Source organism: Phlebotomus argentipes, unplaced genomic scaffold, assembly GCF_947086385.1.
Source record: "Phlebotomus argentipes unplaced genomic scaffold, Phlebotomus argentipes genome assembly scaffold_18, whole genome shotgun sequence".
In the NCBI taxonomy this organism is placed as follows: Eukaryota; Metazoa; Arthropoda; class Insecta; order Diptera; family Psychodidae; genus Phlebotomus; species Phlebotomus argentipes.
The window spans coordinates 15,967,247-15,986,991 of NW_026776177.1; the positions used below are offsets into that span (position 1 = coordinate 15,967,247).

A 19,745-nucleotide genomic window follows, 5' to 3' on the forward strand; every position below is an offset into this window, starting at 1 on the left:
AGAATCCTCAAAGGAAATGTACTAAAATTATTGTATGTTTTTATTCTCTCTATATATTCTTCCACTCACTCAATACATCATTTTCTTGTTACTTGAATATCACACTAATTATACATTTTGTAAGTTAATCAGAGACGAAGAAAAATTAAAAGTACATCTACATTTACTTCGCGTCTAAAATATCTTCTCTGCTGTGATTAAATATTGTCCTAAATATCCAAATTCTTTAGTGAAATCATCTTTTCTTTTCTCTGCATATTCATCAAAACATTTTGAGAGACAGTTTCTTCTTCCCTCGAAATCTCGATAGAGCTTCTCTTTTTAGAAAATTGGAGAGAAATCTGTGTGTTTGTGTGACTGATAAAAATTTCATCTGCAATTTTTTTTTTCTCTACGCGCGCACATATTTTAGTTGAGGTGGAATCCCTTCTCCTTGGTCGCCGTGAGTAGTCTCTCCTTGAGGATCTCCTCCGTGGGATAATCAGGTAGCTTGAGGTAGTGGACGCATGTGTTGACAGACGGATAGCTCCCCTCACCCGCGTCCACCTTCCGGACGATCGTGAGGCGCGGCAGTAGATTGGCAAGGCCGCCCGGCGGCAAACTGCTGCAGCCAGTTGTGAACTGCAAGAAGGCCTTCCTCTCCGGACCCGTGAGACTCATAAGTACATTCACGAATCGCAGAAAGCCGGGACTGCAAGGCAGAGGACAGCAATCAACAATCTCTCCAGAATATATCCCAAAAATATATCATCAACTCACCTGTCCTTGCTGTAACCCAATTTCGGTTCTGTGTAGTTCAGAAGATCATCTCTCGTCCACTCGGGATTCTGCTCACCACAGATCATAATGCGCGCCTCATCGGGCGTGAAGGCAGCCAACTTGTTTAGTGGGAACACCTGGCTGAATCCCTCATGGAAGGCCTGCAGTTGCTTAGCAATGCCATCTTGGAGGCAGAAGTTCATGGTGAGATCACAGTACTCCTCCACATTCATCACCGTCACATCCACTTGATTGCCATTGGGAATGAGGTCAGCACTCGCGAATCCGTACACTTTGGAACTGGGCAGGTATGTGAAGCTGAGCGCCAAGTCCTCAAGACTCACCTCAGCACACTTGGTGGTTAACTTCAGCTCCTCAATCATCTGGGCTTTGGCATCGGGTGTCAGACTGATGTTCTGCTCAATGTTCTGCTTCTGCATCACGATATCCTGCAGCTCTCTGAGGAACTCCGCCCTGATTGGATCAATCTCAGCCAACTGATCGCAGCCCAGAACACCGTCATACCACGAAGAGGCCGGGAATCTGGCGCCCAGCATCCGAGAGTAATTGTCAATTGTCTCGCGATCACTCTCTTCCGACATCATGCTCGACATCATAATGTCCTCACTTGACTTCACACCTGTCGTGGCTGAGATGTTGCGACACTTGGTGCTCTTGGTGTGGCACAGCAACTGAAGGAATGGCGTCGACAGCGGTAGATCCACAATCCTACCATCCTGCAGCACCTTGGCGAGGAACACACCCAGGAACCAGAAGTACTTGGACACTCGCTCGCAGATCTCCGAATCTTGAGGCAACGGCGCCGGGAACAATCCAGCCGGACGACGCACATAATACCCAATAGGTTTCGCACCCTCACCCAAGTCAATCTCTGTCGCTTCATCCATTTTCTGGTCCACCTCGTCGTCACAAAGCCACATGCCCAGATCACTCCTCTGCAGTTCCGCCGCGACGAGAGCATAGAACTCAAGGGTGGGACCCAATCCGGTGCCCTCCTCGCCCATGAACTCAACTTCCAACACAGATTTCCTCGTGCAGTGAGTCCTCATCACCTGCATCGCCCACTCAATGAGATTCTCACTTCGTGGCACCTTCACACGATCATGCTTGAGACGCCCCACACGAAATTCGTGCTGCTCATCGCGTCGCGGACTCGAGCCAGGTATCCGCCGGTCGAGAGTCACATCACGTTGCGACTGCAGCCAAACGATGCTCCGTGAGGCACCGAAAGCCGTGGAACTGAAGTACAGCTGACGTGTCTCGAAGGGGAACAGGAACGGACATGATTGATTGAGATTCTCACACCAAGACGGCAAACTATTGCTGCTCAACACCAATGGATCCTGAATCTGCTGCAGCAGCTTATTTGTAATCTTTTTGCTCATGAACAGATCACCGCTTAGTGTGATGGAATTATCACTCTCTGCCGCCAGAAGTTGGCCATTGATGGCATTGAGCTGCGACAGAAGTTGCAACACATCATCCACAGAGCAGTGGAGCGTTGATGGAGTCACTTGAATAAGGCAGAGAGAGAGAGAGAGAGTTAAAGGAGAACATTGATCACACAAATGGCATTCATACTTGGAAGAGGTGAACTTGGTGACAGAGTTGATCCTCCACTTCGACCTGAACTGAAGACAGACACCACAGGAGTTGTTCTTCCTTCACCACTGCTCACATTGTTGTCCTCTTTACTGGTGGCCTCGCGGTAAATGATGGTGTACGTCGGCTCCCAGATCTTTCGCAGCTTCTCCTATTCAATAACAATACCTTAGAATTTGCTCAACATCATTTAAATCATCACATCTCAACTCACTGTCTTATTCATGTTAGTCATCTGCATGAGTTCCTGCACAGCCCTGAATATTGTCCAGTCAGGATTGGTAAGAGGAATCTCCACATCACCCACACCTGCCAAATTCGGTCCCTTGAGCACGAGATGCAGCGATGGCTGCGGGATGAGTGTGACATCTACAGACTGAGACTGACTCTCTGAACCAGGCGGAGGTATTTCAAGATCTGTCGTCTGATTGACATTCGTGCGTCCTGGTCGAGGATCAAAGGCGGGAATCAGTGCTGAAAACTGCCGCTTCAGCACATACTCATCATCCCATGATTTCCTCTTGCCCGCTGCCACTAAACGATTCTCCAGCGTCTCATCGTCCATGAATGAGAGAAGATTTCGAGACACCATCACTTGCAGCAATGTACTGCCCACCTCCTCATATTCATCCTCATTCTCCTCATCATCGTTGTCTTCCTCCATGTCCTCATCATCCTCCAGATCACCGAGAAGTGTCGGCGCCCGGCAGCTCTCCAGGAAGTCCTCCAGCGATACCTGCTCACTGTCACTACTCGTTGAGGTGAGACTCATTGTGAAGGCGGGATTGAGAGCAGGTGATGGTGATGTGGCGGCCTGACCACTGCTGGCTGATGTCGTGATGCCACCGGCCGTAGTTCCTGAATTTGTAGTTGTCGGGGGAATATTGGCGGAACTCGTGAGACTGGGATAGCTTTGTGCCGTGCTGAGGAGACCGGTGTGAAAATTACTCGAGAGTGCCAACTTCACGAGGCTGGTAACAGAATTGGGTCCGCGGGGAAAGAATCCAGATGTGCTCTGATTGTTGCTGGTGTTGACCGTGTTCATGGCCTGATTGTTAGCCTGGAAAGCACTGCCACCACCACCACTTCCCTGCGATGTTCTTCGTCTCGCCATGGCGGCGAAAGTTTCCAGCAAACCGTGTGGCGTTGTCGGTTCAATGGGATTTGCCACTTCACTGGTTGATGTTGTCAAATTGGGCACTGACACACTCATTGGATTTGCCACCACCACAGCATCAGCACTGGTGCTCGTTGATGAGGGATCTCCTGCCGGGGCGAGCGTCTCTGTTGTCGTGGGAGTGCCCTGAGTCGCCGTGGATGTGGCAACGAGATTATTCTTCAAGTTGTTCGTTGTATCACGTTCCTTCGCCACTGACGGCGGCAATGGCAGGTAGATATCCTCCGGCTGTTGCTGGATCTGCAGCAATTTCTCCACACGATGCAATGGTTTACGCATCTTGAAATTCTGCTCCTCACTGCTTGTCTGCATCTTCTCACCACTGCTCGGCGTTGTGGTTGTGTTAGCAATCGTTGACTTCTGCAGTGTCATCCTCACTGCCGGCGTGAGCATATTTGCTGTGGAGATGGACAGTATGTCCGAAGAGAGAATATTGCTGGCATTATTTCGGAACGTATCCACTCCCTGACTCACAGTTGTTGTCATCTTTGTCACCCCACCAGATTGCGTTCTGAGTGTGCTCAAGAGACTCTTGGATGCGATACTGTTTGTGGAATTGCTGGCGTTGATTTTGTTGTTGGCCTCATTGAGAATCTTGCTGTCCTCTGGATAACTCTGTTGTCTCACGAAGCACGGAATTCCAGTACTACTGGACGTCGGCTCTGGTGTATTTAGCGTAAGATTTTCTGTTATTGTTGCCAAATCCGACGCAATAGTCTGTGTGGAATTGTTGATAGCTGACAAGTCTGGATGATTGTCTCTCAACGTATGCACAACCACTGAAACCTCCGTTTGATTGGGATGAATCTCTCCTGGATTGACAATATCACTCTTAGCTGATGAGAGAACATTCTCAGCTATTGCCTCCACAGCTTGCTTCCATGTCAGATTATCCGCCGATGATGCTTGATCTGTTGATGCTACGGAATTTCTGATTTCTGTCGTTGCTTCCGGCAAACTTGGTGTGGAACTTGATTTTCTGCTAGTTAACACACTTGTCTTATCCGTTGATTTCTTTGTGGACAGCGGAATGAGAGAATTTCCCGGTTCCATCATCAAACTATCACAATTGGCCAACTTGAGATCATATTTCCCTTCAGCACCCATTCTGTATGAATTCCTCACGCCATGATCCCACTTCACATCGATCCACCCATTGTGAATCTCTCCCGTCACCGTTCCTTCGCATGGCGGATGCCCATCCTGATCGTCCCAGCGCCAATCTACACCACGCACCACCCTTGCACCCGAAGTGATATGCTTCAATTGTGCCCGAATTTGGCGTCTCTCACGACGAATCTTCGCCTCCATCTCCTTAGCTGCCGTCTTTCCCAAGTCTTCACACACCGACACCACCTTTCCATAGATCTCAAAGCCAGACAGGCTGAGGTAGTGTGTCTGACCCGAAGCGTTGCGCCCATTCTGCTGAATGCGCACATGACGAAAGCCAATTGTCTCCTCGGGGGAACACTCAATGGCCCATGTACACGTGCTGCCAGGCTCCACGAGACTCTTGTCGTCCGTGTGAGTATACAGCGTCTGCCATGTGACGCCATCCTTAGACATTTGGAACATCCAATTTCTCAGCGCAGATCGACCATATCCTCTGGCATGTCGCAACGTGTAGGCCGATGGGATGAGGAAGAGTCCCAGATCAATGGAGAACCACGCCTTCTTGTTGTCCTTTGTGTGACAATTGATTGAGATGCTGTCACGCGAGAGAATATCCTCTAGCTTCCCATACGGCAATTGCTTGCCTTCTGAACTCGTGACTGTCACGAGACCATATTGAGCTGGATTCACCCATTCAGTTGTTTTTCCATTCGTGCCGATGAAGTAAATCAGTCCATTCTCATCGAAATCGTACTGATGCTTGAAGGCAATCTGTTTTCCACAATCTCTCAATTTCTTCAGAAAAAAGTACGTTGATCTGTCCATGTCATACCACTGCTTTGCCACCATCTTCAACAGGTACTTAGCCAATTGGCCCACCGTGGCCAGCGGTTCCATCTTCAAGTGCCTTCCAGTGCGATCAAACAGTGTGGTCTCGCATGAGGCTCTCTCCAGGCGGAAACGCAGACGCTTCGTGAGAATCTGCAAGCCATATCCCGTACCAGGAGACTCATAAAGATACACAGGCAATTTCTCAATGCTCTCCAGCACTGCCACGAGTTTTGCTACCAATATACTCGCCGTGCTCTTACACTTCGCTCCATCAGTGGCCTCGACATTTGAACCCGCCTGTATGCATTGATTAAAAATGGCAATTCGTTGCTTCTGCAGCTTATTAGCCTTATTCCTTGTGAGTCCCGATTCCCAGTAGTTCTTTGACAGAAGTGCCACTAGAGCCTGCACAAGGCCTGAACTATGCATCTCATAGGCACTGACAACGCCATCCACGTGGAGAAGGGTTGCGAGATTGCTGAGTGCTGATCTGAGTCTCTCCTGCCATGTGATCTTCTCACAGCAAATCTCCGCCACAGCACCAGCCTCCATCGTCTGTCTGGCCAGCGTCAGGGAGTATTGCTCCTCCAGAGCGGTCTCAATTTCTCTCACAATCACCGCCAACGTGGCCACAGCGCCACGTGGCACAGCCTGAGCTGCCTTGAAGTGACGATTGTAGATGTCACGTGCCATGTTCTTCACCTGACACTTCTGTGCCTCCGCCTTCGAGCGCATCTTCTTCTTCCGACTACTCGACCAGCCAGACGCAAAGTCCGGACCCAGAGTCGTTTCAGCCGTGAAGGTGTGCTTTGTGCCACGATTGCTCTCAAACACAAATCCCGGCAAGTCATCCTGAAGAATTGTCACCTGTAAAAAGCAAACAAAACGAAGGTGAATTGCAATACAAATGTTTCAAAGACTGCCTGGGAAAATTCACACGATCTTAAGAAAGACCAATTATGTGAAAAATTCACAGTTTTACACACAGAAGAGATTTTATCATAATAATATGCACTAATTGAGATCACTTACTTGATGACCTTCTGAATTGTGGATATGCAGTTGATTGTCCTTTTGATTTTGCAACACCCAATTGCCAACAATCAGTCTTGTTGATGTGGATGTAGACAAAATTGGCTGTGATATCGATCCTTGGCGAACAGCAGCGCGAGCTCTCTGTAATTTCTCCAAAAATTCTCCACGATTCTCTGCAATAAGACATAAATCAGCCTACATTAACTCATTGCTGACTACTGAAATGTATAATATCCACAGTAGAAGAGAACATGTAAGACAATTTGTGGTGTAAGATAACATATAAATGTAAATGTTGTAGCTGCCAAGAAACTAATTTGAACATGAAGAAACATTCACATTAAGAAGAGAATTCGCAAAATATCTTCGCCTTAATTTGAAAATGAAGTTTTAACGAGGACAAAATGAGACAGATGGGAGAGTTAGGAGAAGAATGATTTGTTTTATAAGTGACAAAAATGGCCTCACCTTCACTAGAAATAGAATCCACGCTATGCCCTTTGCCTATAAAACAGAAATTAACACAAAATGTGTCTGATGAGTGAATGAAGTAACAAAATAGGAGAAGGCTTTTCAGATGGGAAAACTACCCAATTTTTGCAAAATTATTATACTACAATTGTAATTATACTCAGGACAATTAAGAAACCTATTGCTTCCACATCTTGAGATGACTGAGTTAAGAACACATGATTGAATATTAGGGAAATGAAAGAGCGACAATATGTCTACGATTTGTAATTTTGTAAGAGAAGTTCTTGTTAGGAGTTGAAAGAGAGTCACAATTAAATGGTTATTCACCTGAACTGTCACTTCCGTTCTCTGGACTCCCACTGGAATACATCGTGGCCAGTTTACCATCTAGGATGAACCGGAACCAGCCATTCGAGCCATTCGATAGCTCCAGAGCCGCCGAATCTGACCACACGTACAGACAATCACGGCCACGGCAGATGCTCCAGTCTCGCCAGTGATAAGCCTTCCCAGGCAAAATCTCTTTGGCATCCTCCAGCACACTCTCGCCGCCCAGTTGCTCCACGGCACCCGAAGTATTTCCCAGCTTCTGCTGTCGACTCGTTGACGCGGCGGCGCCCTCCTCTTGGGATTTTATCACATCAGTCTCACCACTCTCACCCGTAGTCCCGGATGGACCCATCAGTGCCTGCACTTTTGAGAACACGCCCAAACGCGCGAAATGATCGAGAAATTCATCGTGAGTCTTTGACATTAATTCCTCAATTATCGTCAAAACCACCAAATGTCCATCTTCGTCGTCCTACAGAGAGAATCCCGGGAGAAAGAGAAAAAGATGTGGAGAAAAACATCCACGTTAGTTTCATTATGAAAAAATCTACACAAGACATCAAAAAAAAAAATTTAGTATCTCAACAGTGCACAACAAATGCTGGGAAACATCTTTTGCTTTGAAAATGAAAAGAAAAGAAAAAAAACTCATTTCAATGCAGCAGACAAAATTCATACAAGTGATAATAACTACATTGCATTGCAATTAGGAAGGAAAATCTCATTAGAGAATTACTCGAGAAAGAGGAAATTAGAGCGTCGATTTTCATGATTGCACTTTTACTTCAATGTTTCCGCAAAACGAAAATCTTACTCGTAAAAGTATAAAAATAGCAACACAATATATTTTCCATTACTGTTTTTTTTTTCATAAAAATTAACGCTTCTTTAGTAAAATATTTTATCTTTTTGTTGTCAGGGCAAATTGGAAAAGCTACACAATTTCTTTTGTATCCATTTCTTCGAGATTCTCTCATCAAATGCAACTTTTGACGAGTACATGAATCATTTTCAATAAAAGAAAAAGGAAAAGTTAGCAGAAAAACAACGTAAATATAAAAACGTTAGAGACACAAAAAGTAAATTAAAAAAAAAAATGTACAAAATCACGCGACTGATTTCATAACGAAATAGACACAATTGAAAGAAAAACAAGTGAAAATTGGTTTAAGAATGTTAAGGTAAAAAAGTAAATGGATAAAAATTAACACAATGCAATGTAGATAATGAAAGAAACAATTTTCTTGTTATTCATATATCTCTCATTTATATTTATCTGTCTATTCAGACTCTCTCTCTCTCTCTCATGTGCAGAAAAGAAGAAATTTCCTTTCTGCCTCTCAATAGAAAATTACTCAGTGTATGAATTTTACCGCCACTTGATTATTCGTTGGTGGCTGAGGTGGGATTATATAGAGGTTGTAGTGCTGATGCTGTTTTATGTTGTTCACTAATGTTCCCACTTTTCCCTTACGGAGGGGATGTTGAAAATTTAATGTGGGCCAACTGTAGTTTATCTGAAAATTCCGCATTCACTTCTTTTATACCCATGATACTCTTTCATCGCCACAATTATTATTAATATTGCAACTTATATAGCCTAAGCACAGCACTAATTATATTGCTATATAATAGTGAAAAAAAGCACTCCCACCACCCCCACTTTTCAGTGATGTGTGGAGAGACTTATAATACATTATTCAGCTATTTACCTCATTGTCCAACACACTGGCAACCACTTCCACCAGCAATGTGCCCAGATTTTGGTCATTTTGGGTGGAGCAGAGTGTCGAGAGTAATTCCGGTTGGGTATATTGGACCATCTTCTTAATGAGTCCTGTAAAAACGTGGAATGAGAGTGATGCTTCATTAGCAATTCCACTTTTGGGATCAAAACGTGACATCATTTTGTGAACACAGGCCAAAATGGGTGGAATTGAGAATATTATAGGGGAAAATGACACTCACCCAAGCTCGATTTTCTCACGCTCGCCAACATTGTGCTCTGGAAGGTCTTGCAGAAGACTGGCAGAAAGAATTTCAAGTAGATGGGAGCCATTTCAGGATCACCCCTTGGCTCATTAGACTCCTCACCATCCGCCTTTGCGTCCGGCCGAATGGCTGACATCCAGTCGCCTGGCGACTGAAGAATCGATGTCACCTCCCTGTGACCTTCATCGAGGCGCTCACGTGCCTTGTCGAGGGGTGTTTTCCCATCTTCATCCCTCAAATCCGGATTGGCGCCATACTTGAGCAACACTTTTGCAATACCCGGACGTCCAAAGCATGCAGCATAGTGGAGGGAGGAACTGCGCTGTCCCTTGTTCACATCTGCACCCTTCTCACACAAGTACTCCACCATCTCGAGCGTGCCAAATGCCGACGCCCAGTTGAGCAGCGTCTGACCCACATCGTCCATACAGTTGACATCAATTCCACACGATTCAATAGCTTCCAGCAGAGCCTCCGTGTCCTTACTCCGAATGCAATCTATCAGCTGTCTGTGTGTCCGCTCCGCACTCGAGTCCGCGCGGCGAACTCGCGGCACCAATTGCCCTTGTGCACATCCCACTCGATTTAGCGCTTGACGACCCTCAAAGAGGAGTAACAGCAGCAAATCCGCCAGGCGCATACAGTCCAACACACATCGCTCATCACCTTTGAGCGCTCGCTCTATTGCCTCCGGCAGTTTTGACCTCAGCAGATCCTGCATGAGAAGGAGAGTCCATTAAATCAATGTGAATATTTTATAGCACAGGATTAACTTACGTGAGTTATTGTTGGAGACCCTCTGCACAGGGTGGAAAGTAGTGAGATCGTAGTGGAAATCGATTGACTCGATCGTGTGGTGTCGGCAGTTTGGGATTTTGGTACGGCAGCAGCATGTCCGCCCTCTTGGAGGTTCTGTCCTGCTGCAGATGTGGACGCCACAGGCCCTGCGGCATTGCTCAGTCGATGGAGAAGTTCCGTCACAAGTCCGTATTCAGCCAATGGTGCTGGATCAACACCCTTGCGTGTGAATCTATCTGCCACCGAGGCGAAACACTTGAGCGCTCCATCTGCCACAAGAGGATCCTCGTGCTGTAGGAGTGTGCTCAGACTCTCGACACATGTTTGAATTGTGGGGCTCAGTGGCTCCACTTTCGTGCAAAGACGCGACACAACTGCCATGGCTGAGTGTAGCGTATCCTTGTGCACCTGAGATCCACAGTCTCGGATGAACGAGAGAACACAGTTCAGTCCGCCACCCTCGAAAACAGCCCCAGCCTCGCGAGTGCAAATCAACTCCAATACTTTGATGCACTGCTCAGCGAGATCACGGCTGGTGCGACTGGTCAAATCGGCCACAACCAGTCGGTTGCAGATCGCCTTGATTGCTCCCTCGATGGCCACAATGCGGCGGGTGCACTCAGCTGACACATCCAGGTAGTAAGTGATGGCACGTGCCGTGACTTCCAGCACATTCTCAGGTGCCAACTCATCGAGGAATATCTTGCAGAGTGCCGGAAGGAAGGTACGCGGTGGACAACTTTCAAAGCACCTGTCAACATTGTCTGACATCAGGAGCAACATGCAGAGTTGCTCCAGCGCAATTAATTGCATATCACGCTCATCTCCCTGTCCCATAGACAGCCATTCCAGGAGCGTCTCTGGATCGACGTCTCCCATCTGAAAGAGTAGATTAAAGAAAAAATTGGAAATCAATTATAACATCACACAATTTCATGCTTCAAATACGAATCAATTAAACAAGACATGGAAAAAAAATCCCAGCTAAATAAATATAATACAAATTCCTAATCTAACTAAGGCAATTAAAAGGTGTTTTGAAAACTTTGACAAATCCATAGCCCTGTTGAGCTCGCTGTTGCGAGAAGTATGCAAAGTGTACATTCATCTACCAATATTGCGTGAAATCACTGAGAGTTCGTGAAAGGCTTCATGTTGTGTGCGTTAACGACACTAATGGCATATATTTCACCATAATGAATCAAAGTTCTGCCTTTAATCCACTTTAATGGACATTTTCAAGCATGTTGATGACTTTCCACATCATCTTATTGGTCACCACAAAGTCATTCGACAAATTACATATTTCCCCAATACCTCGATATGTATTATTTCGTTCACGTTCAACCAAATTTTCTCCCCACCTCATGATCTCTTTCTCACTCTCTCTCTCTCTCTTCCACTCCTGCAAATCACACACTTCAAAGGCAGCATTCATAAATTAATTTAACTGCCAAAAATTCAATTTGTTAAACTTTTGAGCTTTTTTTCTTTCTCTCTCCCCACAATTTCTTTCTTAGTTGTGAATATATACATATATTTTTTCTTCATCTGCGATTGCGCTTTGCATGTTTGTCGTGTGGCAATTTTTGTGTCTCACACTGGGCAACGCCACAAAGTTGACTTCTTCTCTTTCACACACCGTCAGAGGTTTATTTTCAAACAAATATATTATGCTTAAACCATGAGAGCTAAAGCAACTCAATAATGGATAAACTTTCTAAATTTTGTGCTTTTTTCTCCTACTCGCTGCTTCCTCAAAGTTGAGTTGCTCTCAAGAATCATAGACGAAAGATACATTGGCACTCAGAAGGAATAATAAAAGAGGATCTCTTTGATGTGCTCTTAAAATCAAGAGTGTGTATATGAGATGCTATGTAATTAAGTACATTTTCTTTGTCAATTAATGCAATTCGCTTTTTTACTCATTCCATCTTATCTTATTTCTTCCGCAAACACAGCGTTGTTGTGTCTATTGGATGAAAACTGCCAGAGAAGTTGGCCAATTTATGATGAAATTCATTAAAGATCAATACACGCGTTGAACAAATTGTGCTTCGTCATCTTTTACACACGCAAAATGGGGAAAATTATACTCAAAACGAATACCAAAATATCTACACTGGAATATATTTGATCAAAATAAAATAGTCTTATCGCATTGCACATTAATTCTTTGCAACTCTTTTCTGACTATGAATCACTTTTTTCGCTTGGCTCAACCGCAAAAATCAGCTTGAATTTTAAAGTCATGTAATCAAATTACTCAATCACAAAATCTAACGCATGAAATCAACTGAAAAAAAAACTCTAAAGACAAGTCACGCTTTTTTCCAAAGGAACAACAAAAATATTGTCTTTGTACAATGTATCATGATGTGGGCGTTTCTTAGCAGAAACATCAGTCATCAAGGTTGAATCGCTTAAATAGACATCGCTCGGTGACGAATAAAAAAAATCTTGCAAATTTTTATACACGATCCAATTGCTGCGCATTTCGTCTACTGTTCACTTTCAATTATAAATATTTCACAGAAGTCTTTTCATGTGTTTTTTTCTCTCGTTTCCTTATTTCTCAATTCGCACTGTTGCTGGTAAATCCAAGCTATATTTACCATACATCAATTATTTTTTTTAAATATCCATTTACGTAGTTGAAAAAGCACAAACATTATCTTTATTATTTTGGCATATTTCACAAAAATCTTCCTGTTTAATCGGTTTAATCCCACCACTTAGTGAAAAACCAATGCCTCGTTATCAATATTCTCATATTTTTCTGTCTCTTTCACTCATTAGTGACATTTTCTGTGGTCTGAGTCGAGTTCACCACATATTAAATTTATAATTCCCGTGATAAGATTACATTTTATACATATAAAGGCAATTTGATGGGAAAAATTACTGAACGTCACGCAGAGAAAAAAGTTGCAATGATGTGAAGGAACTTTTACATTTGCAACAATTTATTTCATTTTCAGTTGGAGGGGAAAACTCGAACATTAGAGATATGTGGTCAATTTCCAAATTTCTCTCTCACAACGTGGAAATGTTTTATGAAGCTTGTAACGTCAAACCAATCTGACAGGCTAAGAACCATTTTTATCGCCTGACAATGAGGAAAAAAGTCTTAACTTCACACGAGGAAAATCAATAGAGAGTAAATGGTGAGGAAAATAGTCAGTGTAGCAACGTTCTGTGAAATATTACATTATATTGCAAAATGCTACAATAACTCCAACTTGTGAATCAGCAATATGACTAAGATTTTTTACGGTATTCTCCTCTTCATTGCTTCTACTTCATCAATTTCACGAATGGAAATTTTTACGTGGTGTTTGATAGGGGAAATGTTTAATGATATGCGATGCTCGAGAGATAAAACAATAAGATAACACTGGTTGTACACTTTGAGCATTCTCTTCTACCATCGCATTGGAGTGAGAAAGAAGGAGAAAAAAAAGTGTCTCGTGATAGCACGAATGGGTCAAAACGCCACGGGAAAATAAAAAGTGTGTGTGTTTAATTTTCAATCACACATTATATGCGCCAAGCGCGTCTATTTCAGCAATTCTTTCACAATACATCTATAATTTCAAGAGTATTTTCATTTGAGCGCAGTGAAGTAAAACACGTGTTTTTTTCATTTTCATCTTCCACATACGCACACGCAAAAAAACTACACATCTCTCTGTGCTTTTTCACCGTCATTTTTTTTCTCTATATTGTCATTTTTAATGCCCAAAGCACGAGATTAAAATCAAGACCAGAAAAAAGCCATCTGCCATACCTTGACTGTGGGTGGAAAACTCGATGTTCACTCTGTAGAATATTCCGTCGTATCTTTTCGTTGGACAGTCAAGATGCGGAGACAAAAAACAATATGCGGCAAAGTATGAAAGTCGAAAGATGATGGTTTATATCCTATTGCTGTTTCACTTGCTGTTCTCTCTGACTCTTTCACGTTTCACTTTTAAGCACAATTTTCTTTTTTTCTTCGTTTGAACTCCACTTACACAATCCGGAAAGAAAGGGAGGGGGAGACAGAGAGGGAGTGAAAGAGAGGAAAAGGTGTGGGGAAAAGAAGAAAAACTTAAAAATAACTAAACAGAATTACTCTCAAAAACTCTGCTGCGGTGGTGTTGAGGTTATCCTAAAACGCTTTTAAGCGCATTAGTTTGAGCAGTAATTTCTCTCGTTCTTCTGCTGAAAAGAAAATGAACAAATAATTTTTAATTAATGTCACGAAAATGTCAAGTGTGAAAGGAGAGAAAAGACAATGCAATTAAATTGGCACAATGCCCAATTGAATCTTCATTTTCCTTGCGCCATTCAATTACGCAAAATTAACAAGGCACAGCAGCTGAGGTGGGAAAAGCAGACCTTTTAATCCGCTATCGCACACGTTCATCTATTGCTGCCATTTTCTCCAATATCTCCTCTCTGACATCTCCTCAGAATCCTTCTCTCACTCTCTTCGGCGACGTCTTTATCATCTTCAACGCCGTCCCCATCTTAATCATTTGATTACTTGATAATGACACTCGGATAAAATGTGCACCTCTTCATGATCAGAGGCTAAACTGAACACACAGCGAAACATGTGCGGCTTAGTTTGCAAAGAAAACCGGAACCATTTAATTGAGATATGAATTAAATACGTTTTAATAAGAAGTTTCATTAATTGCTTCATGTCGTTTGGTTTGTCTTTCCCACCTCTGGATTTCCACCGCACAATTACCATTAACCCTTTAGCCTGAGGATAATAGTTTGCCTCGTAACTCACTAAACTGTCTTCACATCATTCTTCAATCATTGTGCCATTGCATAATAAATTATATATGAACATTTCATATGCAATCACAAAATGAACACAAAACACTCTTTTTCCAACGAATGGGTTAATAAGAAAACACTAACCAATACAATTGCCTCCGCGTGAATCCATTTTCCAAATGAGCAAGAAAAAAGTTGTACCGCAATAAATATTCATGGTAGTTTCTATTTCACCTTTTTCCATCCATTTCAAATGATCCAACAAAAGGGTTAAAATGTCTCTCAATCGGTTTGTTATTTATTTGTTGCGATAGAAAACCCGTGGAAACTTTCTTTCACAATTGTATGTATAAAACTCTTCCGTCGTGTCGTGCAAGTTTGGAAAAATCATTTAGGAAAATTCCTCTTATACGCCCGCTTATGAAACAGACGCCAGAGGAAGTAAACATGAATAAAATTTCACTAAACTTGTCAACATCTATTGGTGAAGAGCAAATTTATGCACAATTATTGAAATTATAACATTTTTTTTCCATTGGGTGTCCGATTATTTCATGCCTCTCCAAGTGAGAGTCAAATGCTTTGCGTGAAGGACAGGATAAATTTAGTATTATTCTTTTGCGCATATAAACTTTTGTATTACTTAAACTGGATTAATGGATGAGTTTTATATTTCTCCATTATATTGTGTCGCTTTTTTTTCTTCTCTTCTTGTTTCTTGTCAGAGACAAAAGAATGCGAAAGACAACCACATTATACGTACATTATGAAACCTTTTCAACCATAGAGCACCTAACCTATGTGTTTTTTTTCTCTTCGTTCCTTCCTGCGAAGGTGCTTCAAAATTGTATTTATGTAATCCATATTTTGTCGCTATTGCTATAAATTTAAGGTTTACATATTTATTTAATTAGTATTGTATATAATTTTTTCAACACTAAATTATTTGTTTACCCATGCGTTTATTTTCAATTGTGCTGAGTTGCTGTATTTTATGACTTGTTTTTTTTTATAATTCATTTCTTCTCTCGTTTTATCAATTTCTTTCTGTATCACTGAGATATATCAAATTCACTACTGGGAACAATGTTGTTTTCACTTTTTTCTCTTTTCACCATAATAAATACTTGTTTGTTTGAGGGAAGAAATTTTTAAATTTTCTCTTCCAGCCTATCTTTCGTCAATCACATTGAGTAAATTGGCGTGAATTTGCCAAAAAACACATTTCCCTATGGATTCAATTGAGTTCCATTCTATCACGGGTAAGAAGTAGTAGGCTTTGAAATGAAACAACAATCAATTGTTTCCCAAAATAGTCTCCAAACTGTTATCTAGAGTGACACATTGAATTTTCTAAGGCCGACTTGCGATATAATAGACTGCGACGTGCGGCCGTAAAGTTTTGTGCATAAAATATGTATTCACACTGGGAATAGCTATCATAAATTGTCTTTCGCAGGCAGTTTAGGAGTGATTTTCACTGGGGGTGCTTATGAGAAAATCGATGTCACCTTGACACACAGTCAAGGTCAATTTTTCTAGCCTGCCTATCGATCTGTTTGGTTCCTATTGCCTATGGAAAGGACTTCGTCAGCTCAGACAACTCGCAGATTGCATCACTATAAAATTTACGATATGCTTAGGATTTGCATCAGTCACTGAGGTCACAATTTGGGGATGATCAGGTGGACACATTTTCGTCCATCACGCACGAGTCCTTCACCTTGAGGAAAGTCTCCACCCTGTGTAAGACATCCGGAAGCGATGTTCAGGGCAAAAATCTTTCCTTGGGCCGACGCAATGTGGCGAACTGAGTGTCCACGGGAATCGAGTGAGTCTCCCCGAGGCAGCTGATGCCGAAATGAGCCAAGAAACTCGCACTTTCTTTGTTTGAAAATAAACAACACTCAAGGTGCCAAAATACCCAAATTGCCACTCACTGGCTAAAGTCGCGACTCTCGTCTCCAACTGCGATTCATTTATTGCGAGTCAATGATCAGATAAGAGACAGGAAAAATCCACTTTCTTGGCACACTCCTCGTGCTCCAGAAACTTCTTCCGGAATCGATGGTCTCCCACACTCTCCCGGAGTCCCACATTGCCCCACTTTCCACCCACTTTTCTCACTCAACAACTCAATAATTCTACGAAAATCCTACCTAAAGCTGATCCATGACGAAACGCGGACACTTTTCGCGTATTCTCCACTGCGAAAACTCAGGCAAAGTGGCAGAAAAGTGCGATGGAAAAGTTGAGTCCAAAAATAGTGTGTAATGGCGACTATGCGCAAAAATTGCAAATGGGGCCACAAAAAGTGCGACGAAAAAAAGGTACCGTTTCCTTTGTGCACGGACAACTCACCATTTAATTTACATTTCCACGGTTTTATCGAAGCAACGGGATGCAATTTTGTTGCAATTCCAAGCGGAATTTACTGTTTTCTTGTCACTTTTCTAGGCACAAAACATTCATGAGCTGAAAAATTTTCACCGAGACTCTCTCCGAACTGTCCGGATATTTTTCGGCACGACAGTATTGCCATGCGGAGGAGCCGAGAAGAGGCGAAAATTCCCGAGCGAAATCCATGCAGAGCCACCATGTGTAAGAAAATGGTAACTGTTTGAGGAAGAGTGTTTGATTTGAAAATTTTTAATAAAAATCTCTATGTCACAGTATGTTAATATTGCAACTCAGTGGAGGTGTACGAGAGTTGTATTTCGTGAATTTCTGGTGAAGAAAAATTCAGCAGGAACTTTCATGGGATATTCCCGCGTTCTTCAGCGTCCTTCGGTGTTACTGTGTGAAGTTGGTTGCGATTGTGAAAATCGGTGATGCCAATCCATCAAGAGAGGCATTGTTCCGTTGTGTTTCGTGAATAGATATTTTCCATTTTCCCATTCCAGTCGGCTTTAAATTTCATCTGTAAGTGCTCAGGTGACAATACAATGGCTCAAGAACAAGATCCTTCACTTAATGAATCCAGCGTCACCATGCTGGACGTTCTGGACGAAGAGCAAGCATTGGAAGAAGAGAGTCTGGCAGTGCTTGGGGGCTCTGATGACAAGTTCTGCACATATTCCAAGGTGATTTTCCGCTAAAAACACTCTCCAGGAGTCTTGTCAATGATCCATATTGCTTTCGCAGGGCTACGTGAAGAGACAGGCGCTGTATTCGTGTCTGACATGCTCTCCGGAATCCTCCACGGACACCACAAAGTGTGCTGGAGTTTGCCTGGCTTGCAGTTACCACTGTCACGAGGGCCACGAGTTGGTGGAGTTGTATACAAAGCGCAACTTCCGCTGTGACTGTGGCGGAGTGCGTATGCCGGATGTTAAGTGCTCCCTTGAGCCAGAGAAGGGGTCAGAGAATACAGAGAATCACTACAATCAGAACTTCTCGGGACTCTACTGCTCTTGCCACCGACCGTATCCGGATCCCGAGGATCCCATTGAGGATGAGATGATCCAGTGCATCATTTGTGAGGATTGGCTCCATTGTCGCCACCTGGAAATCGCTGTTCCCACTGGGCAAACCTTCTTCGAGATGATTTGCGCTGAATGCAGCGAGAAGAATGATGTTCTGCACTTTTACTTGGGATTATCTGTGGGCAGAATCGAGAACGAATGTGAGACAGTTCCAGAAATTGCGCTCAATGTTGAAGATACATCAGCTACTGAGGAGAAGAAGGAGGAAAAATTAGACAGTGAGGATAAATCAGGAACTTCTGAGCCTACAAATGATACCGAAGTAAAGGAGAAAGTTGTGGAGACTAAAGAGCCAGAACAGTCAACAAGTTCCATGGATGATAAGGAGCCAGAGGCTAAGAGGGCGAAGTTGGATATTCCAGAGGACAAGTCAGATGTATGCAAACGACCGACATTGAAGCTCTCTCATAAGCGCGGTGCCACTTTCTGGCCAGAAAACTGGCGTGAGCAGCTCTGCAAGTGTAGCGAGTGCCAGAAGATATATGCTGAGCTCAAGGTGGTCTTCCTCCTGGACTTGGACGACACTGTGCAGAGCTACGAGGAGCATGGAAAGAACAAGGCCAAGGAATCTGACTATGACAGGGGAATGAGAGCTCTTTCCTCCATGGATCGCACCAGGCAAATCGACGCTATCTCAGCATATAATCGAATGCGGGAAAAACTCAAGGAGTATCTGCACACATTTGTGGCCAATCGCCAGGTGGTCACTGAGGAGGATGTTCGACGATTCTTTCGCATGATGAAGAATGAGAAAAACGAGAATCTCGGGCAGCCCTACTTCTGTCGCTAAGTCTGTGAGCAGACACTCTGAGATCATGATTCCCAGGCAGAATCCGCGAACTTATTTCAGTGAGGCGAGTTATCAATAAAATAATTATTTGTGAAGCATCCAATGAAGTTCTTCCGAGCACAAGTTGGTGAGTTTTTATAGCCTTAAATTTTCTGTGAGATGTTAAATTCAATGCAAGAATCTTCTCTGAAATTGGAGAAACGTGTGGAGGTGGTATTTTCCAGTAAATCGTATTCAGCGTGGGCGATTCTCCCAAATTCCGCCCCGTAAGCATCAATTTCAATATCTTGATTTCGGAGAATTGTCTTCGCAAAATGTTTTGGGATTTCTGGCGAAAATATTAACATTTTTGAGTTGTTATCAGGAAAAATTAATTTAATTTCTCAGACTTTTCAAATATAGAGCAATTGAGTATTGATTTTTAGGGGGAGCGAAAACTCAATAAAATTATTGTGAATACAGTCATAATTATACCGCGCAATGGTAATATTTTTCCGGATTTCTTCCCCTCGACCCGCAAGCATAAATAGCCTTGATATACGTACATATGTAACATGAATAC

General features: G+C 43.1%; 2 protein-coding genes across 7 annotated transcripts; one reads left to right on the forward strand and one right to left on the reverse strand.

The window, feature by feature from the left end:
• Nucleotides 1-22: 22 nt before the first annotated feature.
• Nucleotides 23-17,437, reverse strand: LOC132259955 (E3 ubiquitin-protein ligase Ufd4). 6 transcript variants are annotated; one of them, XM_059757806.1, is made up of 12 exons: nt 17,270-17,437; nt 13,923-14,335; nt 10,112-11,011; nt 9,311-10,049; nt 9,055-9,179; nt 7,340-7,814; nt 7,007-7,042; nt 6,536-6,711; nt 2,597-6,370; nt 2,362-2,533; nt 760-2,293; nt 23-691 (listed from the first exon to the last, which is right to left on the reverse strand). In XM_059757806.1, the coding sequence occupies exons 3-12, from the start codon at nt 11,009-11,011 to the stop codon at nt 409-411; spliced, it is 8,214 nt and encodes a 2,737-aa protein (XP_059613789.1). In that variant the 5' UTR covers nt 13,923-14,335; nt 17,270-17,437; the 3' UTR covers nt 23-408. The 6 variants fall into 6 exon arrangements, with proteins under 6 accessions (XP_059613789.1, XP_059613790.1, XP_059613792.1 ...); XM_059757807.1 differs by having other exon boundaries at nt 14,250-14,338; XM_059757809.1 differs by having other exon boundaries at nt 2,362-2,530; nt 13,923-14,338.
• A 169-nt stretch (nt 17,438-17,606) lies between these two features.
• Nucleotides 17,607-19,514, forward strand: LOC132259970 (putative E3 ubiquitin-protein ligase UBR7). The gene is made up of 2 exons (XM_059757842.1): nt 17,607-17,991; nt 18,053-19,514. Exons 1-2 carry the CDS (start codon nt 17,854-17,856, stop codon nt 19,181-19,183), a joined length of 1,269 nt encoding a protein of 422 aa, XP_059613825.1. The 5' UTR covers nt 17,607-17,853; the 3' UTR covers nt 19,184-19,514.
• Nucleotides 19,515-19,745: the final 231 nt, after the last annotated feature.

What these genes read in the sequence shown, in the direction of transcription:
- LOC132259955 (XM_059757806.1), bottom strand. Translation starts at nt 11,011, where the DNA reads ATGGGAGACGTCGATCCAGAGACGCTCCTGGAATGGCTGTCTATGGGA. An exon ending in ACAATTCAGAAGGTCATCAA is followed by an intron (nt 6,371 to 6,535) that starts GTAAGTGATCTC and finishes TGCTTTTTACAG; the next exon opens with GTGACAATTCTTCAGGATGA. An exon ending in TTGGGTTACAGCAAGGACAG is followed by an intron (nt 692 to 759) that starts GTGAGTTGATGA and finishes TCTGCCTTGCAG; the next exon opens with TCCCGGCTTTCTGCGATTCG.
- LOC132259970 (XM_059757842.1), top strand. Translation starts at nt 17,854, where the DNA reads ATGGCTCAAGAACAAGATCCTTCACTTAATGAATCCAGCGTCACCATG. An exon ending in AGTTCTGCACATATTCCAAG is followed by an intron (nt 17,992 to 18,052) that starts GTGATTTTCCGC and finishes TTGCTTTCGCAG; the next exon opens with GGCTACGTGAAGAGACAGGC.